This window comes from Danio rerio, chromosome 16 (assembly GCF_052040795.2).
Source record: "Danio rerio strain M-AB ecotype USA chromosome 16, GRCz13ab, whole genome shotgun sequence".
In the NCBI taxonomy this organism is placed as follows: Eukaryota; Metazoa; Chordata; class Actinopteri; order Cypriniformes; family Danionidae; genus Danio; species Danio rerio.
The window spans coordinates 22604256-22631303 of NC_141036.1; the positions used below are offsets into that span (position 1 = coordinate 22604256).

The 27048-nt window shown below is 36.7% G+C and overlaps 2 protein-coding genes across 6 annotated transcripts in view; one reads left to right on the forward strand and one right to left on the reverse strand.

Moving 5' to 3' along the window:
- ahr1a (aryl hydrocarbon receptor 1a) overlaps positions 1–27048 on the reverse strand; it is a 76964-nt gene that overhangs the window by 43471 nt on the left and 6445 nt on the right. The gene's annotated exons all lie outside the window — the stretch shown is intronic.
- ankrd28b (ankyrin repeat domain 28b) overlaps positions 2640–27048 on the forward strand; it is a 71624-nt gene continuing 47215 nt past the window's right edge. For all 3 annotated transcript variants that reach the window (XR_015511251.1, XR_015511252.1, XM_087286870.1), the window contains exon 1: positions 2640–2843. Coding sequence is in view for 1 of the 3 variants with exons in the window: in XM_087286870.1 (XP_087142996.1) it covers positions 2817–2843 (27 nt within the window). In the remaining 2 variants the exon portion in view is untranslated. The remainder of the gene's footprint in view (positions 2844–27048) is intronic.

Below are 27048 nucleotides of genomic sequence, written 5' to 3' on the forward strand. Positions count from 1 at the left end.
GATAGCATTGCATTGGTAAGTTATATTCATTTTCTGAGTTTTTTAAAAAAGCTCAATTTTGAACCCTCAGTATACAACACAGTAATTAATGCCATTCCCATTTAAAAGCTTTATTGAAAGGAGAACAAACTTTTAATTGGGATCCTACCGATAGAAGGGATATCAATAGTTGACAACAAATTCAATAATCGTATAATGCAGAATTATTTTAACCAAAACAATTCCACCTTCTTCTTTTAAATGTCTGGCCATGTATAAAATAAATTGGGATGCTACTTGGAATCTTCCACATAAATATTTGCTAACCCGTTCATTAATTAATTTTCTTTTCGGCTTAGTCCCTTTATTCATCAGAGGCCACCACAGCAGAATGAACCGGCAACTTATCCAGCATATGTTTTAAGCAGCGAATGCCCTTCCAGCTGCAACCCATCACTGGGAAACACCCATACACTCTCATTCACACACATACACTACGGACAATTTTAGCTTACCCATTTCACCTACCACACGTCTTTGGACTTGTGGGGAAAACCGGAGCGCCCAGAGGAAACCCATGCAAACACGGGGAAAACATGAAAACTCCACACAGAAATGCCAACTGACCCAGCCAAGGCTTGAACCAGCACCCTTCTTACTGCGAGGCAACAGCACTACCTACTGCACCACCACGTGGCCCCTATTTGCTAACGAAGTAAAAGAAATCACTTACAAAAATATTACATAGATGCTATACTTGTAAAAGTTTACAGCAGCTTAATTGGAGTTCACATGGTTAATTCAGTTGATTGAACATGATTTGAAAAGGCATACACCTGCATATATAAGGTCCCAGGGTTGACAGTGCATGTCAAAGCACAAACCAAGCATGACGACAAAGGAATTGTCTGTGGACCTATAAGACAGAATTGTCTTGAGGCACAAGGCTGGGGAAGGTTATAGAAAAAATTCTGCTGCTCTGAAAGTTCCAATAAGCACAGTGGCTTCCATCTCCAGTAAATGGAAGATGTTTGGAACCACCAGGACTCTTCCTAAAGCTGGCGGGCCATCTAAGCTGAGTGATCGGGGGAGAAGGGCCTCAGGGAGGGAATCAATAACCTGATGGTCACTCTGTCTGAGCTCCAACATTCTTCTGTAAAGAGAGGAGAACCTTACAGGAAGACAACAATCTGTGCAAGCAATAGTGGTCAGACTGAAGCCACTATTTGCCTGGAATTTTCTAAAATGCATCTGAAGGACTCTCAGACCATAAGAAACAAAATTCTCTGGTTTGATGAGACTAAAATTTAACTCTTTGGAGTAAATGCCAGGTGTTACATTTGAAAAAAAAAATTAGGCACCACTCATCACCAGGCATCCCTGTGAAGCATGGTGATGGCAACATCATGCTGTGGATATGTTTTAAGCAGCAGGAACTGTAAGACTAGTCAGGATAGGGGGAAAGATGAATGCAGCAATGTACAGAGACATCCTGAATAAAAAAAGCACACCGCCAAAAATCAATGGAGTGGCTTCACAACAACTCCTTCACAACAACTCCCTGAATGTCCTTGTGTGGCCCGGTCAGAGCCCATACCTAAACCCTATTGAACATCTCTGGAGAGATCTAAAAATGTACATTGTCACTTCCCATCCAACATGATAGAGCTTGAGAGGTACTGCAAAGAGCAATGGGCAAAAATTCCAGAAGACAGTTGTGTCAAGCTTGTGGCATCATATTCAAAAAGACTTCAGGCTGAAATTGCTGCCAAAGGTGCATCAACAAAGTATTGAGCAAAGGCTGTGAATACTTATGTACTTGTGATTGTTCAGGTTTTTTATTTTTAATAAATTTGCAACAATTAAAAAAAAAAAAATCTTTTTTTTGCATTGTCATTATGGGGTATTGTGTGTGGAATTTTGAGAAAATAAATGAATTTAATCAATTTTGGAATAAGGCTGTAACAAAAAATAAGGAAAAAGCGAAGTGCTTTAAACACTTTCTGGATGCATTGTATGCTCCTCTTTTAACATTTTTGTATTAAATGTTTCTATATATGCATTTCCTGTAGTAAAAGTGAATTTAATAAATCGTGTTAATAACTAAAATTGGAAAATGTGTGCTATATATTCATATGCAATTTGATAATTTGATAAAGTGATTTTGTTGTATAATAAAACTATGTGCTGGTTCTTGTAAAAAGCAAAAAAAAAAAAACAAAAACTTCTCATAAATAGTGGATGGTGAGAAGTTGCATTTACCATTATAGTTCATTAGTGTCATCAAAAGTCGGAAAACTTGTTTCCTCTTTAAAAAAAAACAAAACAAAAAAAAAAACAGTGTAACAGTAAAAATGTAAGTTAAACAGTGGAAGGAAGTAACTTTGCGATAGAGAAGCGCACGCTTCTCTCAAAATAAGCTGCAGCGCCCTCCCACACACACACACACACACACACACACACACACACACACACACACACACACACACACACACACACACACACACACACACACACACACACACACACACACACACACACACACACACACAAAACAACGTTGTACGATTCACAAGCAAGCGTCTCCCCCATTATCCAATCACTGTTGTTCTTACTCTCACTCGAACCGCCGTCTAACCAATCGTCGTGTTCGTTTTTTCAGAGGTAGCAGTGGCGGTAATGTTATGGAGTTTTCTCCCCTGCTCATCAGTGGCAAATAGAAGACCCAGGCCTACTGGATACGCTAGTTTTACCGGCTCTTAAAAATCAGCATTCAAGTGGTGGTGGTGAATACATCACGTTTAGTCCTGCATGAGAGCCAACGAGCGCATCGAAACATGGTGGTTCTCAAAATCAGAGACCAGGTAAGTGATGTCAGAAACAGCTAGCCGAGTTCGGCTAACAAGTGCTAACACGCTAGTCAACTGCTCAACAACATCACAGACGATCACACTATCCGATACCACGTAATGAAAGCTGTTTAACAGAGTAAATACGCGCTGCATTTCGCTGTAATAGAATAATAATTTGAAACGCTTTTATTTGGGTGTGTGTTTTCTCGTCCATTGGGATTGTGGCTAGTAGTTGCTAAGCTAAATGTGCGCGAGCCACGATATTAGTTTATCAGATCACAGGCTATTAAGTGTACTAATTTTGCCTTCTGTAATGTGATAAGTGTAATTTTAAGTCGCACAAATCTACAATTTTATCGTTGTGTACATGATAAGGCAACAGTTGGCTTCGTGAGGTTAAATGGTTAACATTTCTTTGCATTGCTGGCTGTAAAAGTGCATATAGAAGTTGATTTAGCCTTTTTTCATTGCTGGATTTAAAGTTAATTACAGTGATAACTTTCACGACAGTCTGTTATATGACAACTTTTCAGAGTGCACGACAGGTGTATGGCTGTCTTTCAGTGATGGACAAACTTGGTCACTGGTCCCAGAGAGTAGAATAATTCAAATAGCAATTGAAAGAGTGTGATGGTGAATTTGCTTTTGGCATATAAGTTAATGTAAACTTGACTGTCTTTATTCAAGCGAGGTGTCTTGCATGGTGCTGATTCCAATTTAGAGTGACCTTACAAGTGTAGCAGAGATGTCATATATTTTGGACATTTGACCTTTGTAATCATGACACTTCCAAAGTTGCTTTATTTGATTATTGCCATTATAAAGCAGCCATATTACTACTTCGCTCTGGATATCTACATTTTTAAATGTGTTTATTTAACATTCACAGGTTTATTTTGTGCATGTGTATGTATATATATATATATATATATATATATATATATATATATATATATATATATATATATATATATTTTTTTTTTTTTTTTTTGAACCAATGTAACCATTTTCATTTATTTGATTAATGCTTATAAGTACTAAATATTGATACAAGATGTTCAATTAAATGATTAGAAAATTCATTTAACTTGTAACGATTGTAATGATTCACTTGACTCAATTCGATCTCACCATACGGTTTTAGTCATGATTTTTAAACAAAATTATTTGAAACTAATTTAAGGTGAACAAGAGAACTTTCATTTTATTCTTAAACGCTGCACACTTTTTTTTTTTTGTAAAATATAACATTTTCTGCGATAACTAAATTGCTGTTTTAAAATCAATTAATAAAAAATAATAATACAAAATAAAGAATAACTCATTAATATAAATAAACAAACTAAAACTGTGACTGCTGGGATTTGACATTTTAAAAAATAAATATCGACAGCATATCTGTTTTCTGGTATAAGCTGCGGTCTTTGCACTTGGGATGCTCGGATCAGGGTTTTTGCAGCTGAAACCGAGTACTGGTATAACCAATTCATAGTGATTGTCCAATATAGAGCAATTACCAACCTACATCACACATGACGTCACACAGGTCCCCGGTTGCAAAAAAAATTTGAGTCCAAAAATAGAAAACTTAACTTTTACCATACACCACACACTGCTTTAATACCGACTACAGACGTCTTTGGCTAATGGCTAGTTTCCAGTGACTGGTACAGTACGGTATGGTTCGGGTCGTTACGGGTCACCTTTATCAGGCTTGCGTTTCCACTACCAAGGGTACCCTTTTGGTGGGCGTGGTGTATGACAAAGTTTCAGTCGACGTCATTTTCGCTCAAGAAAATGTCTACAATAAAGCTGCACAGGTCGTTCACCTATCATATGAAAAGCACTTCTCAAAAAACAGATGCTTTACACACATAAATACTTGTGTAAATGTTTATTACTAACTTTTCTATAACTTTTCTATAAACAGGAGTTGATTATAACTGCAGATCAATGATGGTGCGAAATAGCCTTCTGTAACGTCTATAATTATATTAAATAAATAAATAAATGAACATATATGAACACATACAGACCCTTACAGTCTCCGATATGTTACCAACTACAGAAGAACTACACAAAGCAGACATTTCGTCGTTAATTAGGTTCAAAACAACACAAAGTATAGCCTACAGTCAGTGAAAACCTCTCATTTGTGTCTGTAATCTTCAGCAGCACATGAAGCCTCTGTTAGAGAGTCATTCCATCATTCCCAGTTTATAATAGTCCAAAAGGTGATAATAAAGATTAAAACAAGGCAGTTTGTTCACGTTTGCTGAAGAAATAACGTGCTCCTTGGCTTCGCCTTTTTTCCCGCGCTCCACTCTCGCGTTTGTCCTTTTCTTTCTGAATGTGTCACTCGCGTTTGTCAGCTTCTCACAGGATCAGGTTTCCAAAGCTTGTCAATAATCAAGTGCATGTTATTATTATCAGATCAAGAAGTTTGTTATTTCAGATAGAGACGCGCGGCGAGCGCAAGAAAGAAAGCGAAACCACTCGGGCTTCAGACTGGCTCGTTAAAAACTACACGGCACAGGGTGAACCTGCTCTTCTTCATGGTTTTGTGGCTGTTTATCATGACGACGACAGGGTTTGTTTGCAGGATTGACCATGGCTGCATATGTATTCATAATTCCGCTGTAATCTCTCGCTGTGTATTTTAAACATGGCGGGTCCTTTGTTTACATTCTGGCTTGTTGAGTCTACGAATGACGTATCCCTGTAAACCAATAGCGTTCAGCTGCCCGTGTAGCTCCACCTTTTGGGACCCTTTCTGCAGTTTGGGACCCTTTCGAAAGGGTCCCGAAAAAGTGGTACGGTACTGTTTGGTTCTGTATGCCTTTTGACAGTGGAAACGGCCATAAAAGTGTACCAAACCAAACCGTACCGTACCACTCAGTGGGAACGGGCCATAAATGGGAGCTGAATAAAGTGAGGAGCTAATTAGAAATGCTGGACTCTGCAGTTTTCATGTCATATCAGGTAAGTTCACACTATGCTGAATCACACGCATTACTCGTTTTTGATTGCAGAAATGCTTTCAGCAAAAACAGTTACTTCTGGTTAATTAAACTGCGGACACTGAATGCTAAGAATGAAACGTGAAAGTTAAGTTTATTAAGGTAAACTTGGATTTATATTCACACATTCATTCAGTGAGAACTTGTGACACACTCCCTATATTGTTTACCACGACACTTTGAATACTCTGTCTGAAATAACCTGCAAGTGTGACTTGAAAACAACATTAACACTGTTTATTTGACTGTGAACAATGTTGTATATTGATAGTCATTGGCTGCTGATATGATTTCGCTATTTAGAGTTTACAAATAATATTTTTATGAAATTATATTGTTAAGGAGAAAGTCCGAATGTGCGAATATAAAACCGACTTTACCTCTATAGGTTCACATACCCTGCCCTACAGGGGCAGTCCAGTGTCAGAATGCAGTCGTTTTGTGTGTCGGTGATTAATTACCCAGGCCTTGTGTTACGTTAACTCCGTCTTCTTTCCTTGTCTTTGGCTTGGCAGAATCTCGGCTTTTAGCTCTACATAGTGTTAAATCTGGTCATCATGGAGCATTATTTCTTGCACATGACCACACAGAACATCATTGTTGGCATCCAAAGACTTGTAGATTTTAGGGCTGTGCAATTAATCGAAAATCCGATTTTGATTATGGCTTCTAACGATTATGAAAAACCATTAATCGAGATAAACGATTATTGCATCATATACCAAAAGCGCGAAAGACCGCGTGTTTATGTGTGTGTGCAACACGCGCACACGCATAAGCACGCGGTCAGCATTCGGTCTCATTCGCACACTGAGACGAGCAGAGGAGCGCAGACATCAAAAGTCATCTTAACATGAGTGCTTTAATGGTCAAATAGGTGTCAAAACGCGGTGATTAGTGATTATTCATATTAACCCTCATTTGTGTAATAAACAAACGAGTTGAGAATCAAAAGACACGTGAAAGAAAAACCATTAAAGTTACAGTGCGAAATGCTGCCGCCTGTTTTATCATTAATCAAACGATGAGAACATCCCTTACTGCTCCTGACTGAAGAACTATCAGATGAAGTCAGAATTATTAGCCCTCCAGAATATTAGCAACCCTTTTCCTCCAATTTCTGTTTGATGGAAAGAAGTTTTTTTAAACTTATTTCTGAACACAATAGTTTTGATGTATCATGTCTAATTTCTGATTTGTTTTATCTTTGCTATGATGACAGTACATAACATTTTACTAGATGTTTTTCAAAATACAATCATTTAAATTAAAGTGCAATTCAAAGGCTTAATTAGAGTAATGAGACAAGTCATTGCATAACAGTAGTTTCTTCTGCAGACAATCAAAAAATATATTGCTTAAGGGGGCTAATAATATTGACCTTAAAATAGGTTTCAAAATAATTAAATCTGCTTTTATTCTAGCTAAAATAAAACAAATAAGACTTTCTCCAGAAGAAAAAAATATTAGAAGAAATACTGTTAAAATTCCTTGCTCTGTTTAACATAATTTGGGAAATAGTTATTTAAAAAAACAAAATTCTCAGGAGTGCTAATAATTTTGACTTCAACTGATAATCGTGATTACAATTATGACCAAAATAATCGTGATTATGATTTTTTCCAAAATCGAGCAGCCCTAGTAGACCTTTAACTTCTCTCTTGTAAAATCACTTGGAGCTTCAATGAGATTGTATAATTGGGGCTGGATGCTTGGTAATTTAGTCTTATCCAATATCCATTGGGTGGGTGCTATCGCAAATGGACCTGTCAGATGAACACCGCTCACTTTAATGTTAATTTTGCAGAATCACTGTGTTTATCACTGTATAAATAATATAAATAATATGTAATCAATATATCTTATTTCTAAGACAACAACAAACTCTGCACCGCATCTGATGTCATTACCTCGCTGTAAATGCTAGCGCTCCCGGTTTCTTTCTGCCACCTCCCTGCGCGCGCATCCTGAATGTTTAAAAACATGGTAATTAATCTAAAGAGTAATGATTTTGATGCTTCAAGCTATATAATGCACAAAGCACATTTTGCCTACAAGTATGACACTTAAAGGTGCAGTAAGTGATCTGCCAAAATGCTAATCGCTTAGCATATTATCTTTGGATTGCGGGGAGGGACTGTGATTCAAAGCCACACCCCCTGAAATCGCAAGCGCATGCACCGCGTCACAACAGCAGACAGACAACCCACTAGTTCATGTCATTCGCCAGTTAGTTAGTGTTTGGCCAGTGGCGTGCAGGAATTACTTTTATTACTTAGCCACACTTACATGCTATTTAAGAGCGAATATTTAGAGTAGCATGGTAAACCGTATAGGAAGGCTGTCATTTTTAAAAAAAATGACCCAATGTAAATATATATGCAACTTCAGCTCAATAAAGCAGTTAGGCGGAATAGCGCTATTTACTGATGTTTTGTTGTTAAACTAAATATAAATCTACATTATAGATGCTGTCAAAGGACCTTATGAAACTGAAAATAATCACATCAATCTTATCTTTCACTGGGAGGTTTCAGTGGCTGAACAACACGTCTGTGCATATAAGTCATTCATAACACAACACAATCTAACATAAGCTTAGCCTATGTTTTAAAACAACTTTACCTGTCTAACAGTAATCCTTCAGCCATGGTGTTGTCCTTCCTCCCGCGTGCTAAAGTAACTCCAATATTGATTCAGCTTTTTAAAAGTTTCAATTCACCATTTGATTTCTCCCGGTCTGTCTCGTGACCGCACGGCCGCTTTAAGGGCGAATACTCTGGCTTTACAGTAATCGGCCCGAGCTCGTCTGTCCTTCGGCGCCTCCGACTCTGCATCGGTGAGCAGCCCGCAGCTTGCTCGAACGCATGCATTGGCGCTAATTGCGAATCTGCGTGAACAGATGCGCAGAAGTCCTAGTCTACATATGCTGACAGACAGTCTGACCTGCTTATCGGAATTATGGGAGATGTCGGCCCAACTCTATTTAATTGGATGAACATTTTTTAGTTTTATGCTTTAGCCAGAATATAAAAATACATATAAACACATTTAGATCATTTACTGTAATCATTACTATTGGACTGTGAAGAGACTTTCAACGAGCACAACAAAAAATGCTTCTGAAGACAATCACCTACTGCACCTTTAAGTGGAGATCTCTCCTTACCTAATGGCCTGTTTCCGCTGACTAGTACAGTACGGGTCAGTGTGGGTCACCGTTATCAGGCTTGTTTCCACTGCCTTAACCTTATGAAGCGCTCGATGAAATCTCGGTCAAAGTAAAGCTGTATGGGTCGCTCGCATAACATATAAACCAGGGCTCGAAATTAACTTTTTTTACTTGGTAACACCCGTGCTTTCAACTTTAAGTATTTAGGAGCACCAGAAAAAATTTAGGAGCACCCACCAAAAATGAATGAGCACCACTGCAAACTGTATATTAGGGGATTTATTGTATTTGAAAACAACATTAATTAGGACTAACAAAACCAGAAACAACTATCTAACTAAAGCTGTGATGGTTGAATATTTGTGCAATAACTCCAAAATAATGTCTAATAATTGTAAAATATTTATTATGACGATGATGATGACAATAATACTAACAATGAATTACATTTCTCATGATCATGCTGCCCCGAATGTGTTGAGTGTGAGTTATCTGCTATATGAAGTCCTGTTGTTACTTTATGAAAATAAATTTATGGTTTGCATCAAACGTAAATGAAGCATTGCAGTAAGAAATATTTATTTTGTACTATTGTTTTTTATATGCATGTCAATATAAGAAATACAAAAATGAAAGATTATGATAAACCATTCAATTAAAGGCTGAAAGCTGCAAAGCAGTCATCAGTGATTGAACAGAAAAATAATATACATCTCAGGAAAGAATGGACAAAAGAAAGGAAGAAAAATCTCGGTTTCGGTTTGTGTCATTTTAAGTCTCAATATGTGCTGATTTTCATCTCTCTGTGTTTGTAGCATAAAGCAGGCAAGTTAGCTGACCCAATATATTAGGGGGGCAGAGCAGGATTCTCCCGATGAACACTGGCGAAATTTTTTGTCATAAGCCGCATCAGTTTAAACTTAGTAAAGGCGAGCTTCTTGGGCGATGGTGTTAGATTTTACATTTAGTGAACATTTGCGCTGAACACGCAGTGAATGCAACGCACCTAGATTAGGTGTACTTTTCACTCTTCAGTCGTTTGCATTCGTTGTGGTAACAAAAGCTCCCTATCATTTGACAGCGGAAAGTCTTGAGTGATTGACAGCTGATATGAACTGATATAGCGGCAGGGAAAAGCGATTTTTAGAAAAAAAACAAAAAACAGATGGCATTACAACCATTATATGCAGTCGCACAAATGCTCCCAAATATATCATATGGTAGCATAGCTTAAATTTTGGGCGCATATGCGACATATGCATATGCGATAATAACTGCAGATCAATAGCCTACTGTAACGTCTGCGATTACATAAAATAAATAAATAAAAGCTACAAATATGAATGCAAACAGCTCCTTACAGCCACGATATGCTGCTACCAATTACAGAAAAACTACACACAGCATACATTTAGTTCTTATTTGCATCATCATAGCAAAGATAAAAGAAATACGTTTTTAGAAATGAGTTATTAAAACTATTATGTTTAGAAATGTTTAAACAAATTTTTCATTAAACAGAAATTGGGGGAAAGGGTTGCTAATAATTCAGGAGGGCTAATAAATGTGACTTCAACTATAGTTATTTTCCTCCCTGCAAAGGGAAATAAATACAATAAAAGAAAAATATTAAACAAACTCTGCTTTAGGCATCTTCACTGTAAGAAAAACACTTTAGCTACAAAAGTCCTTTAGTCAAGATCAGTGAGAGATTTTGTTGTTTGATTAATAATGATAAAAACAGGCAGCAGCAGGAATATTGCGCGGTCACTTTAAGACCAGTACGGTTCAGTTTATGGTTTCTTTTTCACTTGTCTTTTGATTCTCAACTCGTTTATTATACAAATGAGGGTTAATATGAATAATCACTAAACAACGCGTTTTGACACCTATTTGACTTTTAAAGCGCTCACATTAAGATGACTTTAGATGTGTGTGCTCTGCTTGTCTCTGAGGCTTAGCGCACTTATTGTGCGAATGAGACTGAATGCTCTTTTAGGGTGCTTTCACACTAGCACTTTTGGTCTGCACCCGGGTTCATTTGACATCATAGTACGGTACGTAAGCTAGTTTAGCGTGTCCTCTGAACTCTGTTGCACACACGTGAACTGTACCCATGTCTGCCTTAAAGAGGTGGTCTGGGTTTCAGTTCGTGCTATTTCTTGTACGGTTCACTTCTGATAAGAATGCAGTCGTACCAAATAATGTAAGTGAACCGCTAACTTTACAACAAACTATCATTTTCAAAACGTGTGTGTGTGTGTGTGTGTGTGCGTGCGTGTGTGCGTGCGTGCGTGCGTGCGTGCGTGCGTGCGTGCGTGCGTGCGTGCGTGCGTGCGTGCGTGCGTGCGTGCGTGTGTGTGTGTTTCTGTGTTTCTGTGTGTGTGTGTGTGTGCTTCTGTGTTTCTGTGTCATGTTTCTAACCTTGGTGACACGCGCAGGACCGAGCCAGGGCAAACACAGTGACGTCTGCTAGTCTCCTCCAAAAACAGCTTTTGCAGACACTGTGTGATGTTCTGAATGTTTATAATATTTTTCTGGCAGATGGACGCGAGTCGCTTTCTGTATGTTCAAAACCAAAAGCTTCAGTTAAAGCAGAATGATCGCGATGTGTGGACGTCTTTCCATTTCGGCGCTTGCTTTCGTGGTCCTCACTTATGGCCGTAAACAAAACAGCAGCTCGATGACGCAAGCGTACAAGGTTTTAGAAGTAAAAAAAGACAGTGTGAACACAAACCAAACGAGGAGGTGCTTTTGGAGGGGGACAATCGAACTTGGGTACGTTCCAGGCAATTGTTCAGTGTGAAAGCACCCCTGAATAATTCGAATGTACATTAGTAAATGATGCGCATCCCTTGCTGCAAATGTTACATAACAGTACATGCTTGTGGTCATTTTCACATGAAACTGAGCTTTGCAGAGCAACAAATGTGTACAACTGGAAAGAGGGCGGTATATGCAATGCAATGATAATTTTATCTCAATGAATGTTTTTTCATAATCGTTAGAAGCCAAAATCGAAACCGAATTTTCATTTAATTGCACAGCCCTAACTGACAGTAAATGTGTTGTTCTGTTAGTGTAAGTAAACATCTTATTTGTACGCGGTTTGTGTTTTGTCTGGTGCACTTAACCGCTGTCATTTTACTCTGCCGCCCCACCTCTTGCTCACCGCTGATGTGCCGGTAAAGCCAGTTTGAGCCTGTAAACACATCGCTTCCTCTGCTCAAAAAGTGTCGCAATTCGTTTAACCTTTCTACCGGTTTGAATTGTCACATATTTTAATCAATTTTTAACCGGTTTAGGGTAAATCGTTTCATCTCGAAGAATAAATGTTTAAAAATCGGGTGTATTAAGCAGGTCTGATTTCTTTTTGTATTATCATCTTAGACATAATAGATACTCTGGTAAGACATGCATTTTGTTATAATTTTGTGAGTAAATGTTTATTCCAGTGTAATTGCTTGAAAGGTTTAGTTTGAAAGGTTTTAAGGGAGAGTTCCCCAAAAGCAAAAAGGTAACAAAGACAATTGATTTCTTCGGTCAACAATACAAATGATATTAAGCTAAAACTGTCATCATTGGTGATTCTAAAAATACCATCAATAGTTACTGGTATTATGAAAATCATTAAAAAATAATAAAATAGAAGCATATGCAATGAAGACAAAATAAATACATGTGGCTTCTCCCTGTAGGAAATTGAACGATTAGTGCGAGAAGCTCAACACTATTTACAGCTATATTACCTTTCATAAGCACCAGCTAATCCAGAGCCTCAACCCTGGCCATATTCCTGAAAATCTGGATCGTTTTCTATCAGGAGAATTGCAGTGCCCGCAATAAGCACAGACACCATTTTGATAAAATAAGAATACTCTATGTAAATCAAGCTAAGATAAAGGAGTGTATACTTTAATAACTATTATTGTTATTGTTATTATTATTGTTATTATGACTACATACTTGCAATCCATACTGTTGTGAAGGTGCTTCGGACCGTTGGCTGAAGTTGTGGATTAATGGTATTCATGTTGTAAATTTTACCCATAGTCTTACACAGACAAAATTTATTTAGCATTTTTTTATTTGGTTTTTAACTCTTTGTAGACCTGCTCTGCTTATGCGCAGTGCATCTCAGGTGTTTTCTGAGAGTTGAACCCATAAACTTGGCATTACTTGTTCTGAGTTCTCTCAGCTGACCCCCAGGAGAAGATTTTGGTATTGAGTTGTTTTAGTGTTTCTACGTGTGCTTACATCTGTCAGTTTGTGTTGTCCCCTGTTAGAGAGGATGTGGCGATAGCGCAGAGCTCATCTCCATGGTGATGGCATTAACTAGAGGACCTCGTTAAAAGAGACAACATGATCGCAACGCTTGAATAGATGTTTAAAACCCCTGTGTGCATGCAGAGCGCAGACTGCATTTGACAAATAGAGCCTTGTCTCTGCTTAAAGCCACTAAAGGAGTCTTTTCAAATGAAGCTTTTCTCAAGCACAAGTGCTTGCTTGTTATGTTCTCCCAAAACTCAGTGTGTGCTGGTTCTTCAACTGACAGTCTGCGGTCTACTAGATGAAGATGAGCCAGTGAAGATCTGGATAGATGAACTCTTTACCGTGTGTGGGCTGCACAATGAATCAAAATGAAATCAAAATCGTGATTTAGCCAGAGCTGCGCTTGTCATGCACATCTTGTAAGGGAAGAACTGTTCTTCTGGGATCAGTAGTAAATCTCATCCAAAGGCCAGAGTAGGGCTGAACGATAGTGGACCATTTCTAGTAGAGCTGCACAATTAATTGTAAAAAGATTGCGATCTCGATTCGACCCCCTAGACAATCTTAATCCAGCAATTCTACGATTCTGTCAATCATATTTTCAAGTTCAGGAGAGAAGCAAAGGGGGCCGCACAAGTCTTCACATTGTTTTAGATACGATGTTCAGCAACGTGGACACCTCCAAATGGTGAAAGAGTCACATGCTGTGACTTATATGATATGAGTTACCTCAAAAATGTAATTTCTGTCTTTATGTAATGTATTTGTGACTGCAAAATCACACGTGACGTGAGTGACGTGTGCGCGCCTCTGAATGAAGTCACTTAAGTGAACAGAACCTGCATAGGATGTAAATAACAGGTAATAAAGTTGGAAATAACATTCAGTTTGTGGCACAGAGTGATCGTTTGGGAGCCGCGCGAGAAGTGAACCGCTCTTAGCTGTGAAAATGAACACTAAAGTGCACACAGAGCCAGATGTAGCTGACTGATTCCAGCCCAAACAGTATCCAAAACCCGTCGAAATGCAAAAATACCCGCCCAGTCTTCTGTATTCATGAAAATCACGTCAGTGACAGATTTTAAGCAGAAAATTACAGATTGTAAGCATATGTCTCAAACACAATAATTCAACATCAGGATTATCATCAGCATTAATGACCAGGACAAATCTAAAGTCTGTTCAAGTGCACCATTCCAAGTCTACACAAAATTGAGCATTTTAATCAACAGTACAGCTACACAAAGCCTATTGCTGTTTTACCACGTTTGAAAATAACAATAATAATAGCCCACTCATATTAACCTTTATTTTACATCTACAGAATCCTAAGAAAATCATGATCTTTACTTTGGGCAAAAAAGCGATTCTCATTTTAGCCAGAATCGTGCAGCTCTACTATGTATGAACTGCACATACTGAAGTCAGAAAAAAAGAAATTCTCTCAAATAATATGCTAGCATGTTATCTTATTTCTTTCTTCCTGCTGCTTACTATAGTACTTCTCTGCTTCTATCGCAACACTGGTAAAATTACACCTCTCGAATTCAATGATAATTGCAGACCACCTTCTGAAATGGTTTGAGACAATGCATTTATATTAATCTAAAATGCATTTCGGAGGCTATTCACACCTGTCCTTTTCAGGATTGAGAAAAAAAACATTACGTGACCAGATGTAAAAAGCCCGTTGCTGACAAAATGTGCTTGAAAACTTCCAGCTATTAATCTTGCAGCCGTAGAATGTGTGTTTTTATTTAAATTTCCAATTTTGTTTTTGTTCATAATGAAATTGTAAATGTTTCTTCTAGGGATGAATCAATACTAACAATACTGTACTCATGTACTGTGCTCATAAAAATGCTCTAACCAAAACATGGAGATATCCAGAGACCAAGGTTGTTTGTAAATGTATTTAAGTTATTGAAGGTTTTTATGCATGCCTGTTGTTGTGAGAGAGCTGATAGTGGAGTGGATCAAGCAGTGATTACGCACTGTTCAGCATCCATTTATTTCCATCAATGTGCCCAGGGATACAATACTGAGAACCGAGAAATATATGCCTTGGGGTATATAGTGATTGCATTTTGTGTGTAAAACTAACACTACAGGCTGATTCCTTTGTGTTTACCACTGTATGGATGGCTTATCCAGCATGACTGGTTTGCTCAATAAGTTATGTTAGTTCCAGAAATAGGTAAAACGAAACACAAAAAAGCAGTTTGAGATGGCGGTAGAAGAACATGGCTGTGATTGGTTTTCTTCTCTAGTTTGCTTTTGAAAACAATCTTTGTAGGGTTTAAGGAAGGGGACAGCTGGGTCAGTCCATATCAAGCTGATATATAATAGCCAGTAACGAATTTGAGATCGTCAAAAATGTACTTGACAACCTCTAATGGATATGTGAAAATAAAAACTACAAGAAAACATATTCAGGGTACATATTTCTTGATTCTTAAAAATGTCTCTGGGCACATATTTCCAATAAGCCAGTTCATTTAGACACATTCCTAATCCATTTAGACATGTTAATAGCAACAGGAGTCAGACTGTGCTCATATTACCAGCACTGAAAGTAAAATGAGTGAAAGAGAGCACACTTTGTAGCATGATCTTGATTGCTGACATCTACTAAGCACACGCACAGACCTATTACTTCATTAAAACCTAGTCGAATGAAATATGTATGCAAACAAAAGTTAAAGTGTTTGCTATGAACAATATTAATTATTAAAGTTGAACCAAAATAGCTTCTTTACAGAAAAGTAAAACTAAGCACTTGTGTGAAATGTGACATAAAATACTTGCTTGTGTCTGTGCCAAGCAAGACTGCAATACTTGCAATACTTGCCAGTGATTCAGTGATCCATAGATAGACACATTTTTTATATCAAGAAATTAATTATTTAAATGATTCGTTGCATCAACCATTAATAAGGTACTATGAAATCCATTTTATTTCAAATTTCCATTGTTTCGATTTTATTTTATTAATTGAGTTGCAGAGTTAGCAGAAAAGTGGATTTAGCAAATTGATAGAAATTGTCAGGATTAATTGTACTCTAAATTAAGCATTTAGAGACAGATTTTTCAGCTTTTATTAAACCACTTACGATTAAAGTTTGGGCCGGTGTAAGATTCTGACTGTATGATAACCTTGGATAAAAATACCATAATTTCATGGTACCACCGTTGTGATTACTGCTCTAAAATATATTATTCTTATATGTCTGGGTAAAAAATAACTAAATATTCTCTCCCCTTTGAACACAATATATTTTATTTAAAAAAACAAAAAACATTTAAAGTATTTTGGAACAGTAAACATGACCGGCTAAATAATTCAAATTAATCATTGACTTCTGCTGTCTTCATTTGTTTAAAAAACACTGATTTTTTTACAATTTAAACTGCATCTTTGGATATCTTTTCTGCTGGAAATGCTGTTGTCCTAAAAAAATAAATAAATAATAATTTTAAAAAATCTTACACTAACCTTAGGAATGGTATAGCAGGAAATTTTGCAGGAAATTTTTAAAGCCTTGACTTTTATAATACCTTGAAAACAGTTAGTGCCTAGTCTTGGATAGTCTGTTTGAATTTCTACAATGTTTCAACTTTAAGTCAATGTTTATAAATATAGTTTAACTATAAGTCATGCTAATGTAACATCATCGGTCAACTAGGCATGGGCCAGTATAAGATACTGACAGTAGGATAACCTTGAAAAAAAATAAAATAATAAAATAATCACAGTTTCACAGTATTGTGGTTACTGCACTAAAATAGATGCTTTTTAAATATCTAGGTAAAAAACTAAGACTTTTTTCCCTTTTAAACACAGTATATTTTATTTTAAGAAACATTCATAATATTTTGTTACAGTAAACATGTCAGGCTTAATAATTCAAATGCATAATTGACTTCAGCTGTTTTCATTAGTATCAATAACACAGATTTTACTATTTAAAATGGCATCTTTGGATATCTTTTCTGCTGGAGACACTGTTGTCCTAAACAAAGAAATAAAAAAACCCCATAAAAATAAAATTTTACATATACCTTAGGAATGGTAGAACAGAAAATTTTGGTGGTTTTAAAATCTTCACTTTTAAAAAAAAAACTTTATACAAGGTATACCTTGTAAACTGTTATTGTTCCATGTCATTAAAATAAGTTTTGAAACGGTGTTAAAGGGCCATGAAACCACCGGTTTCAGCAGGGTGTTTTCACACCTCTAGTTTGGCAAAAGTCAATAAAGTGGGTGTGTCTAGCTCTGTTTGGGTGGGAGTGTCGGGGGAGTGAAAAGGGGAAGGATTTGAATAAAAATGGGAGTTTCCATATGGGGACGCGCTGATTTTCACCGAGTAAAAACAAACACACACGCAGTGGAGAAAGACAGTGACTGTTTAATGACAGTGGAATGTTTGATCACGCACGTCGTATAAGAGAAAAAAAACTCTGGATTTCTCAGTAACTCAGATGCACTCGTTAGATCAGAAAGCCGTTTGCGTGTAGTATTTTGTGTGTATCCTGTCACAAAGTGTGGCGAAAATTAAACACAACGGTCGGCAATAGTTTGCTTGCAGTGTTCACGTTTACACTCAGAGAGCAGTATTTACAGCAGATCTTTCCGTCCACAATATTGTAGTGATATTAACATAAACTAAGTAACTTAGAAATCATTTTAACTAAGGTTTGTCTTTATACACTTCATACACAAAGAATACTGCTGACGATAAGAACTATAACTTTGCCATCTGAATGAACAAAGAAAGGGCACTGATCACATACACTTACCAAATCTGTAGACAGGACAATCAGCACATACTGGAGCTGCGTCTTTTTTAAAGGAGAGTAGCAGCAAATCCAGATTTTAAAATTTCCAGATGCAAAAACCTCTCGGGTAAATAAATGTTACATACAAACATATTTCTGCCACGTATCGCGTGCAACTGATCCACACGTGAGTCCAATTGTGCCCCCATAACTGGAAAATAAAAACAAAACCTTCACTGCAGCAAATTATAAAAACAACAACGACGACCCATATATCAAACCAATTCTTATTCTTTCCCACTTCTTTTGGGAACGCAACGTGTCATCTCTTTGAACTCTGTTTCAGTTACAGTCTTCAAAGCTAGTATGCATATTAACGAAGTTGACGCATACACAACAGAGCGCGCTGATTGGTTTGAACCAAGTCTTAGTCATACATAAATGCAGCACACTCAGAGACGTGATACGGTACTCCCAGGTACAGACATCCAGTCTACATGCTGAAATACACGCTAAGATCTCATGGCCATGATGCAGCTTCAAAAATTTGTTTCAAACCGGAAGTATGAATTTGCTCGAAATAATGCAAAAACAACCAATTTTCACTTTTTAGTAAAATATGTGTGTCCTAATACTGTTTTTAGCAGTGTGGGACACATATACGACTGTCAACAGCTCAAAATGTGTTTGGTGTTTCGTGACCCTTTAATTCAAAAATTGGCAAATTCCATGACAATTCATGTTATGTATTGAAGTCTGTTTATTCTGTCCATGTTTTTTGTTTCAAGGAACCTATAGATATGATGTTACTTTAAGACAGACTAGCTTTCAATTTTCAATATTTTTTTAAATCTTTTTTTATAATTTTTTAAAATATAATTATAATCTATTATATTTTTCAATATTTTTTTCTGATTCCTGAAACTTCTAAAACCCTGTCAGTTGCCCACATAAAGGACATGGTATTATTTTGAAAGCCTTGCCTGCTGTTCTCAAAAGAAGTGCGTGGTGTGAAACCTGAGGCAAATTAACACTTGGCTGTTATCAGAATTTTCTGTGTCCCATTTCACAACACTTAGAAATGTGTGACTGAACACTTCCTTTAACTCGGGCATAGTGCACATACTTCCCATGAGTCACTGCAAGCCTGCGGTGCAGGAGATATGGAAGGCACGAGCAATGTCAACTCCTGTTTTTTTTTTTTTTTTTTTTTTTTAAGTGATGTTAATTACAAGGTAGTGTTGTTGCATAGTAAAGCTAAAGCATCAATATGTGGATTAAATGAGTGTCTGCAGAGTAGATCTGGTGTCAGGATTTTTTTTTTTAAATGGGGATGCATTGATGCTAATGCCTTTTTTAAAGTGAATTTCACTCCTTTCACCTAACTTTTTATCTAAATATTTATTCATAAACACAAAATTAGCTGTCAGTATCCTTAAAAGCCAGTAGCTGGCTTTGCTGCTGAGAGGAACAGTGGTGTCTATTATCGGCAGTCATGCCGGTTTGAGCACATCCGCACTTTCTTTATCAACTGCTCTCTACATACTGGTGGAGATCATAGTATTTAACTAGGGCTGTACAATTAATCGAAAATCCGATTTCGATTTTGGCTTCTAACAATTATGAAAAACCATTAATTGAGATAAACGATTATTGCATCATATACCGCCCCCTTTCCAGTTGTACACATTTGTTGCTCTTAAAAGCATGAAATGGCATGCGCACACAGTCAGAAGCATGCAGTCAGCATTCGGTCTCATTCGCACACTGAGACGAGCAAAGCGCAGACATCTAAAGTAATCTTAACATGAGCGATTTAATGGTCAAATAGGTGTCAAAACGCGGTGTTTAGTGATTATTCATATTAACTCTCATTTGTGTAATAAACAAACGAGTTGAGAATCAAAAGACACGTGAAAGAGAAACCATTAAAGTGATAGTGCGGAGTATTCCTGCTGCCGCCTGTTTTTATCATTAATCAAACAACGAGAAAATCCCTCACTGCACTTGACTGAAGGATTTTTGTAGCTAAAGTGTTTTTCTTAGGGTGAAGATGCTTAAAGCACAGTTTGTTTCATATTTTTATTCTACTGTATTTATTTCTCTTTCCTTTGCAGGGTGGAAAATAACATTACAGTTGAAGTCAGAATTATTAGCCCTCCTAAGTATTAGCAACCCTTTCCCTTCCCAATTTCTGTTTAATGCAAAGTTTTTTTCAACTTATTTCTGAACATAATAGTTTTGATATCTCATTTCTAATTACTGATTTCTATTGTTTTTGCTATGATTACAGTACATAATATTTTACTTGACATTTTTAAAAATCCAAGCATTCAGATTTAAAGTGCAATTCAAAGGCTTAATTAGGGTAATTAGGCAAGTCATTGTATAACAGTAGTTTCTTCTGCAGACAATCAAAAATATATTGCTAATATTATTGACCTTAAAATGGGTTTCAAAATATTGAAACCTGCTTTTATTCTAGCTAAAATAAAACAAATAAGCCTTTCTCCAGAAGAAAAAAAAATATTATAGGAAATACTGTTAAAATTCCTTGCTCTGTTCAACATCATTTTAGGAAATATTTATTTGGAAAAAAAATTCTCAGGAGTGCTAATCATTTTTTACCTTAACTGATAATCATTATGAATAATTGTGATTACAATTATGACCAAAATAATCGTAATTATGATTTTCCCAAAATCGAGCAGCCCTATTTTTAACTAATGAAGAACATATTTGCCAATTTGAGCTTGAGCTGATTGGCATATTATCTTCAAACTTTAGGACCTAAGACTTCAAGCTGTGTTTTTGATATTTTGCTGTTTTTGGCAATAAAGCACACATTTGTCAAATTAAGGTGTAGAGATGTTTTTCTAGTAATTTCATTGTTAATTGTTTTGCAGGAAGCAAAAAAGAATGATCATTGTGTATTTTATGACACTGCTTATATCCTGGTATTTTTAGGAGGAATGACAGTATACGATATATATCCGGTGTTTTGCCATAAATGGTTACTTGAGAGTTAAAGCCATTATTAAACATTTTTTGAGCAAAATATAATTCAAACACGGGTTTCCCTTTCTGTTTACTAATAAACAGCTGCACAAAATCTTTGAATAAAACACAGTAGTTTTTTTTTTTATTGCCTAACACTTAACACAAATCTACTGTGCTGTTGTGCAAATAACAAAGTAAACAGAACCATATAAAACATAGCTACATTGTCAGAGCAAAAAAGGAACAAAAAGTATTGTAGGACAGAAAAGAACCAGATTGAATGTAAATATGAAATGGTATTTTATGTCACAATTACAGTGTTGTTATTAGTATTCCTGTATGCCGCAGTTGTGTGATTTACAAACAACAATTAAAACAGCTGTATATTATTTTTGTTACACATTTACATGTTTGTGCACAATTAAACAGTGTACATATCGAAGTTATCTAAAGATAAGTTCTTCACTCCATGTAAAAAATGTATACATTTTTTGTTTTGTTTTGACTAAACTTGTTTTACTAAATATTAAATAAGGAGATGAAAGCGAATAGACTATAGATATCAGAAGTAACAAAATAGTTTCAGAGTACTTTGATGCTGGTTAAGCATATAAATGTAAACAGTCATTATAAAAGACCAGAACGCAGAGCTAAATGAAGAAATGATCTATAAAAGGAGCATGTGTGTGCTCAAACCATATCGATATAAATGATATTGGATAATACCGCATCGCATTGAGGAATCGTATCGATATATTCCCAGAACCCAATATACCTCCCAGCCCTGCTATTTACTCACCTTCAAGTTGTTCCAAATGTTTGTTTCTTTATTCTGTTAACCACTAAAGAATATTAGGTTTTCAACAGCTAATTCATACAATTGCTAATTATCAATAATGAAATTTTGTCAAATGCTGTGATCGATTAGTTGGGCTGCTCACGTGACTGAGCATAACAAATGCTAGACATCCATTCGCACAATGGAGAAGACCGAACCAGCAGCAGGACAAAGCATGCACTCCTAGTAGAACTGCACGATTGTGGCTAAAATAAGAATCACGTTTTTTTTTTTTTTTTAAATAAAGATCACGATTTTCTCATGATTCTTTAGATGTAAAATAAAGCTTAATATGAGTCCGCAATTATTATTATAATTTTTTTTTCCAAACATATGGTAAAACAACAACAATAATAATATTATATGCAGGTCTACTGGTTTCTATAAATACTTCTATTCTACTTTTAATAAATCTGATGTTGAATTATGTTTAAGATATAGGCCTATGCTTGCAATCTGTCATCGACAACTTATTAGATCATTTTATTCACTGGTAAAATCAACATTATATAGGCTAAAGTAGGGCTGGACAATAATTCGGTATCCGTACATATCGTGATAGATTTTTTTTCAATAACGCTGATAAGATTTTTAAACCCATTTCGATATACATGGGCATGCGAATGAAAAATAAATTCAGCAGTGAAGAATAAATTCAGTTGGAAGAATGAAAGAAAAAAAACACATTGTGAGAATAATATAAAGCGGCGCACGATACGACTGCACAGCAAGTGTGTGAATGAAGCGATTGATGCATTACTGAGACACAGCCCTCTGGTATCTGTGGGCACTTTCAAAACTGAGCAGCACAAAGGGAAGAAATGAGTCCGTTGAGGATCTGTTCAATGTATCATTGGGCCTTTTCAAATTGAAAGTTTCAGGGAGACCTACTTTGTGTGTGAGAATAATAACGGGTGTAGTGGAGGGAAGCGCTGAATTGAACGTGAATTTAACCACTTGATTAGCAAAAATATGCTCTAGCGAACCGATATACGGTCAAAATATCGGTATTGGTGCATCCCTACCTTAGATTTTTTTTAAGAGAAAGATAACTTACCTAATGGTAACTTGACTGAGCTTTCGTGAAATGGAAGTAGCCTACCTCACCATAAAAAAAACTTGTCGATTAAGTTAACTTTATCGATGATTAAATAAATGTTGCTACTTTAAATTAGAACAAATTAAATAGTGCGAAGGCGACGCAGTGGTGCAGTAGGTAGTGGTGTCGCCTCACAGGAAGAAGGTTGCGGGTTAGAGCCTCGGCTTGTTAAGTTGGCGTTTCTGTGTGGAGTTTGCATGTTCTCCCTACGTTTGTGGGGGTTTTCTACGAGTGCTCCAGTTTCCTCTACAGTCCAAAGACATGTGGTACTTGTGAATTGGGTAGGCTAAATTGTCCATAGTGTATGTATGTGTGCGATTAAGTGTGTATGGGTTTCCCACTGATGGGTTACGGCTGGAAGGGCATCAGCTGTGTAAAACATATGCTGGAAAAGTTGGTGGTTAACTCTGCCGTGGCGAACCCAGGTTAATAAAGGGACTAAGCCAAAAAAGAAAATGAATGAATGAATAAACTGTGAATAGAGTTAAACGGCTTGTATTTAAGAAAAGCAAACAACAGCAGCAATAGAGTATTACAATTAGTCTATGTTGTGGTTTTCAGCGAATTCTAATAACATTACATTTGTGCACAGAGCAGTGAAGTTGTACATGTTTATTTAGATATTTCAACAAATACCACATAATATGTTCTTATCTGCATTTTTATGTCCTAATTTTATAATATGACTATAATAGGACTTAGGGCTGGGTTAAATTGCAAAAAAAATATTACTATATGTTTTATATCATTCGATATCAATATTTATTATATTTTGTAACACATTGCATATTTATTAATACATTTAGGAATATTAGTATTTTTTTTTTATTAATTTAGCCACTTATTTTAATTTGCCAACATTACTAAGGCAAATAGTTTTAATAGTCAAAAATGTTTAAACAAAAAATCTCATCTCTTTACAGGGCATGAAAATTAATTGAAAAGTAATCAAAATGGACATTCAGAACCTAGAATCGATCTAATTTTTCAAGGATGATTTTTGTATTACTTTCCCTACATGCTACGTGACCCCATTCAGCATAGCTGTGGCTGGTTTTTACTACTGCGGCCACTTTGCAGCCACCTCTGATCTCTAGTCAATTAGGACGATGGACCCATTCTTGAACCTTGCTTTGCACTACAATGACAATGATTGCAAGCTGCTCCAGAGATGCTCTTAGGCCCCGTTTACACTAATGTGTTTTAGTTTGAAAACGCATAAGTTTTGCTACGGTTACGCCAACCGTCCACTCTACGCCGGAGTTCTCGAGCGCCGAAAACGGAGCGTTTCGAAAACGCTGGAAAGGCCGTTTTCATTCTGAAACGCTGCTGCTCCGTCTCAGTGTGGATGATGGAAAACGGAGACATCTAAAAACGGAGGCGGGACTGCAGACATTCGCCTCTCTGATTGGGGCTTTTCCTGAATATTAAGTAGCCTAACACACACAGTTCAGTCCTGCATTCTCTCCTTGTAAGTTCAGACTTCGCAAGTTTGATTAAGGCTGCAGTCTCTTCTTCTCAGTTTGATATGGAAAGCAGACTATACCAAGGACACGGGTAAATCTTCAAAGGGAACAGTGTACTTTATAACTTCATTCACATCACCCTGGCTACGTTGTTTCACTTTCTCAACAATAAAATGTAAACATGATTTAAGGAACTGCCAATTTTCATTTTAATATTAGCAACTTAGACAGCAGAAATGTTGAGGCGTCGTGCTGCATATGAGCGTCATCTTCACTGTGTGGATATTTATAACAAAACGGAGCCGATAACAACTGTCTCCTTTCAATTTCAGTGAAAATACGAAACACACCCTCTCTTTTGCTGAGTATCAGTTTTAATAATCGATAATGGCCATTATAAAAGTATAACATACTATAAGTTTATACATTTATAGGAAATAAAGGCAAGCGATCAGTCAATATACAGAATAGGCTACGGTTACATTATTCATTAACTTATCTTTGCGCTTAGCCAAAACACGTTACCTGAGAAAAAGTAATAGATTCCAATGACCAAAGTCAGGAAACATGTCGTTAGATAAGGACAACAAGATGAATGAAATATCCCGTTTAATAAATATAGTGAGATTAGATCCAGCGGGAGATGCTGGATGAGAAGTCCGACTAGCACAGCTCTCATCTGGGTAGATGGGCTGCAGCGCTTGCCCGAGAGTGTCTGTGTGGTCACGTGATGTGCGTTTTCAGCGTTTTGGTGTGGACGGAGAGCAGTTCAGAAACGCTGGGTAAAACGCGAGTGTGGACTCAGATCGTTTTCATTCTAAAACGCCGTTTTAAAACTAAAACGCACTAGTGTGAACGGGGCCTTAGATGGCATAAAAACTTGTCAGTGAACTATGAGGGCAAAAAAAAAAAATAATAATAATAAATGAATTAATCATAATCGAGTTAATATTAATTTATTAAGATTTTGATTTTAGGCTGTATCGCCCAGCCTTATCTCTTTATAATAAAATAAACCATAAGAGCTAAAGAGACTCTTAAAACTTGAAAAATAAAATGTTACAAAGTGTGTGCAATGGTAAATTGTACTTGCAGAACAAACAAAGCAAACTTTTTAAGGTCTGAATAATAATGATACACAGTAAAACTCTGTAAAGAAAAATTATGATAATCAAATCTGAGCTTTCAAGTAAACCAGCCATCATTATTCAAATACTTGCAACATTACAAAAAGTGAAGTTGAATGACTAAATTACCCCCTATGCTAAAAAATCTTTCAGATGGGGAGCTAGCTGGTGGTTGGGATGCACAAGAAAAGAAACAAAAAACTACTCCGATGACATCCTTACATCCATATATATTTACAATCTTCATGCTACACGGCACTCATTTTTGCGTTTTGTTATCCTGAACTGAAGTGATGTGTGTGCTTGATTTTCTTCAATGGCAATACGTTTTGCACTCGTGCTTCCCTGGCATCTCTCATAACTAGGTGACCATCATATGTTTTTCAGAGGATGACAAACTGACAAACAATTGCTGCAGCTTTGATGCAAAAAAAAAAGTAAAAAGCTCTGCAGTGTTTGGGTGCGCTGTGTTTATCTGAAGTAATTAGTCTGCCATTATTACTGAAATGTGTATATAGTGTGAAGCAGATTGGTTAGTTCTACTTACATGAATCGCAGTGTGCTCATGGCATTCAGATGGTTTTCAACTAGACATAGCTGAAAAAATGCCCATGCGTCACGAGTGCGCTGCTTGCATACCATGCGTGCGTCATGCAAGTTGCGCGCCTCCATAGGAAATTATAAACTTACACCTAAAGCCTGGTTTATACTTCTGCATCAAGTGATCGGCATGCCCCACGGCGCATGCAACGCGCGTAGCTGTGCATTTATACTTCTGCAATAACACTTCCGGATTGCTAGTTGGCAGTAGGTGTTTATGTTCCTCTGTGAGTTTTTTTCTAAACGCTTCCTTAATGTGCAAGTGGTTTAAACTCGCTTATTTTAAGGCAGGAACCGGCAGACATGCAACAACTTTAACCATAAGGTAAACACAAAGCAGCAGTCTCCATCCGGAGCTCCTTGTAAACAGTCGACACTGGTAAACATTCGCTTCAATGGACTCGATCCCACCCACACTCGTCAGCACTTTCAAGGCCACCAATCACAGAGCTTGCGCTACGTGTCTTTGTGACATGTAGTTAAATTTTTTAAGACGTGAACGTCAGCGAGGGCTATGCGTCCACACGTAGGCTGCGCCGTAGCATACGCTTCACACAGAGCTTTAAATCAACCTTTAAGCTTATTGGCATTCCTTCCGAGGCACACGCTCAGCAGCCACATTTTGATATCAAACTATTTCAAACTTTTAAAAAATTTTTTATCGTTATTGACAATGGTATTGTGTCAATAAAAAGCGATACCGATTTTACTGCCCAGCCCTAATACACCAATCTTTTAGTTTATGTATATTTTTGATATTTGGTAAAGTTTTACTGATCAAGAACAAACTTTTGTTTTTTTTATTTGAGGTTTAAAATGTTAAAGATCATTAACATTAATATGT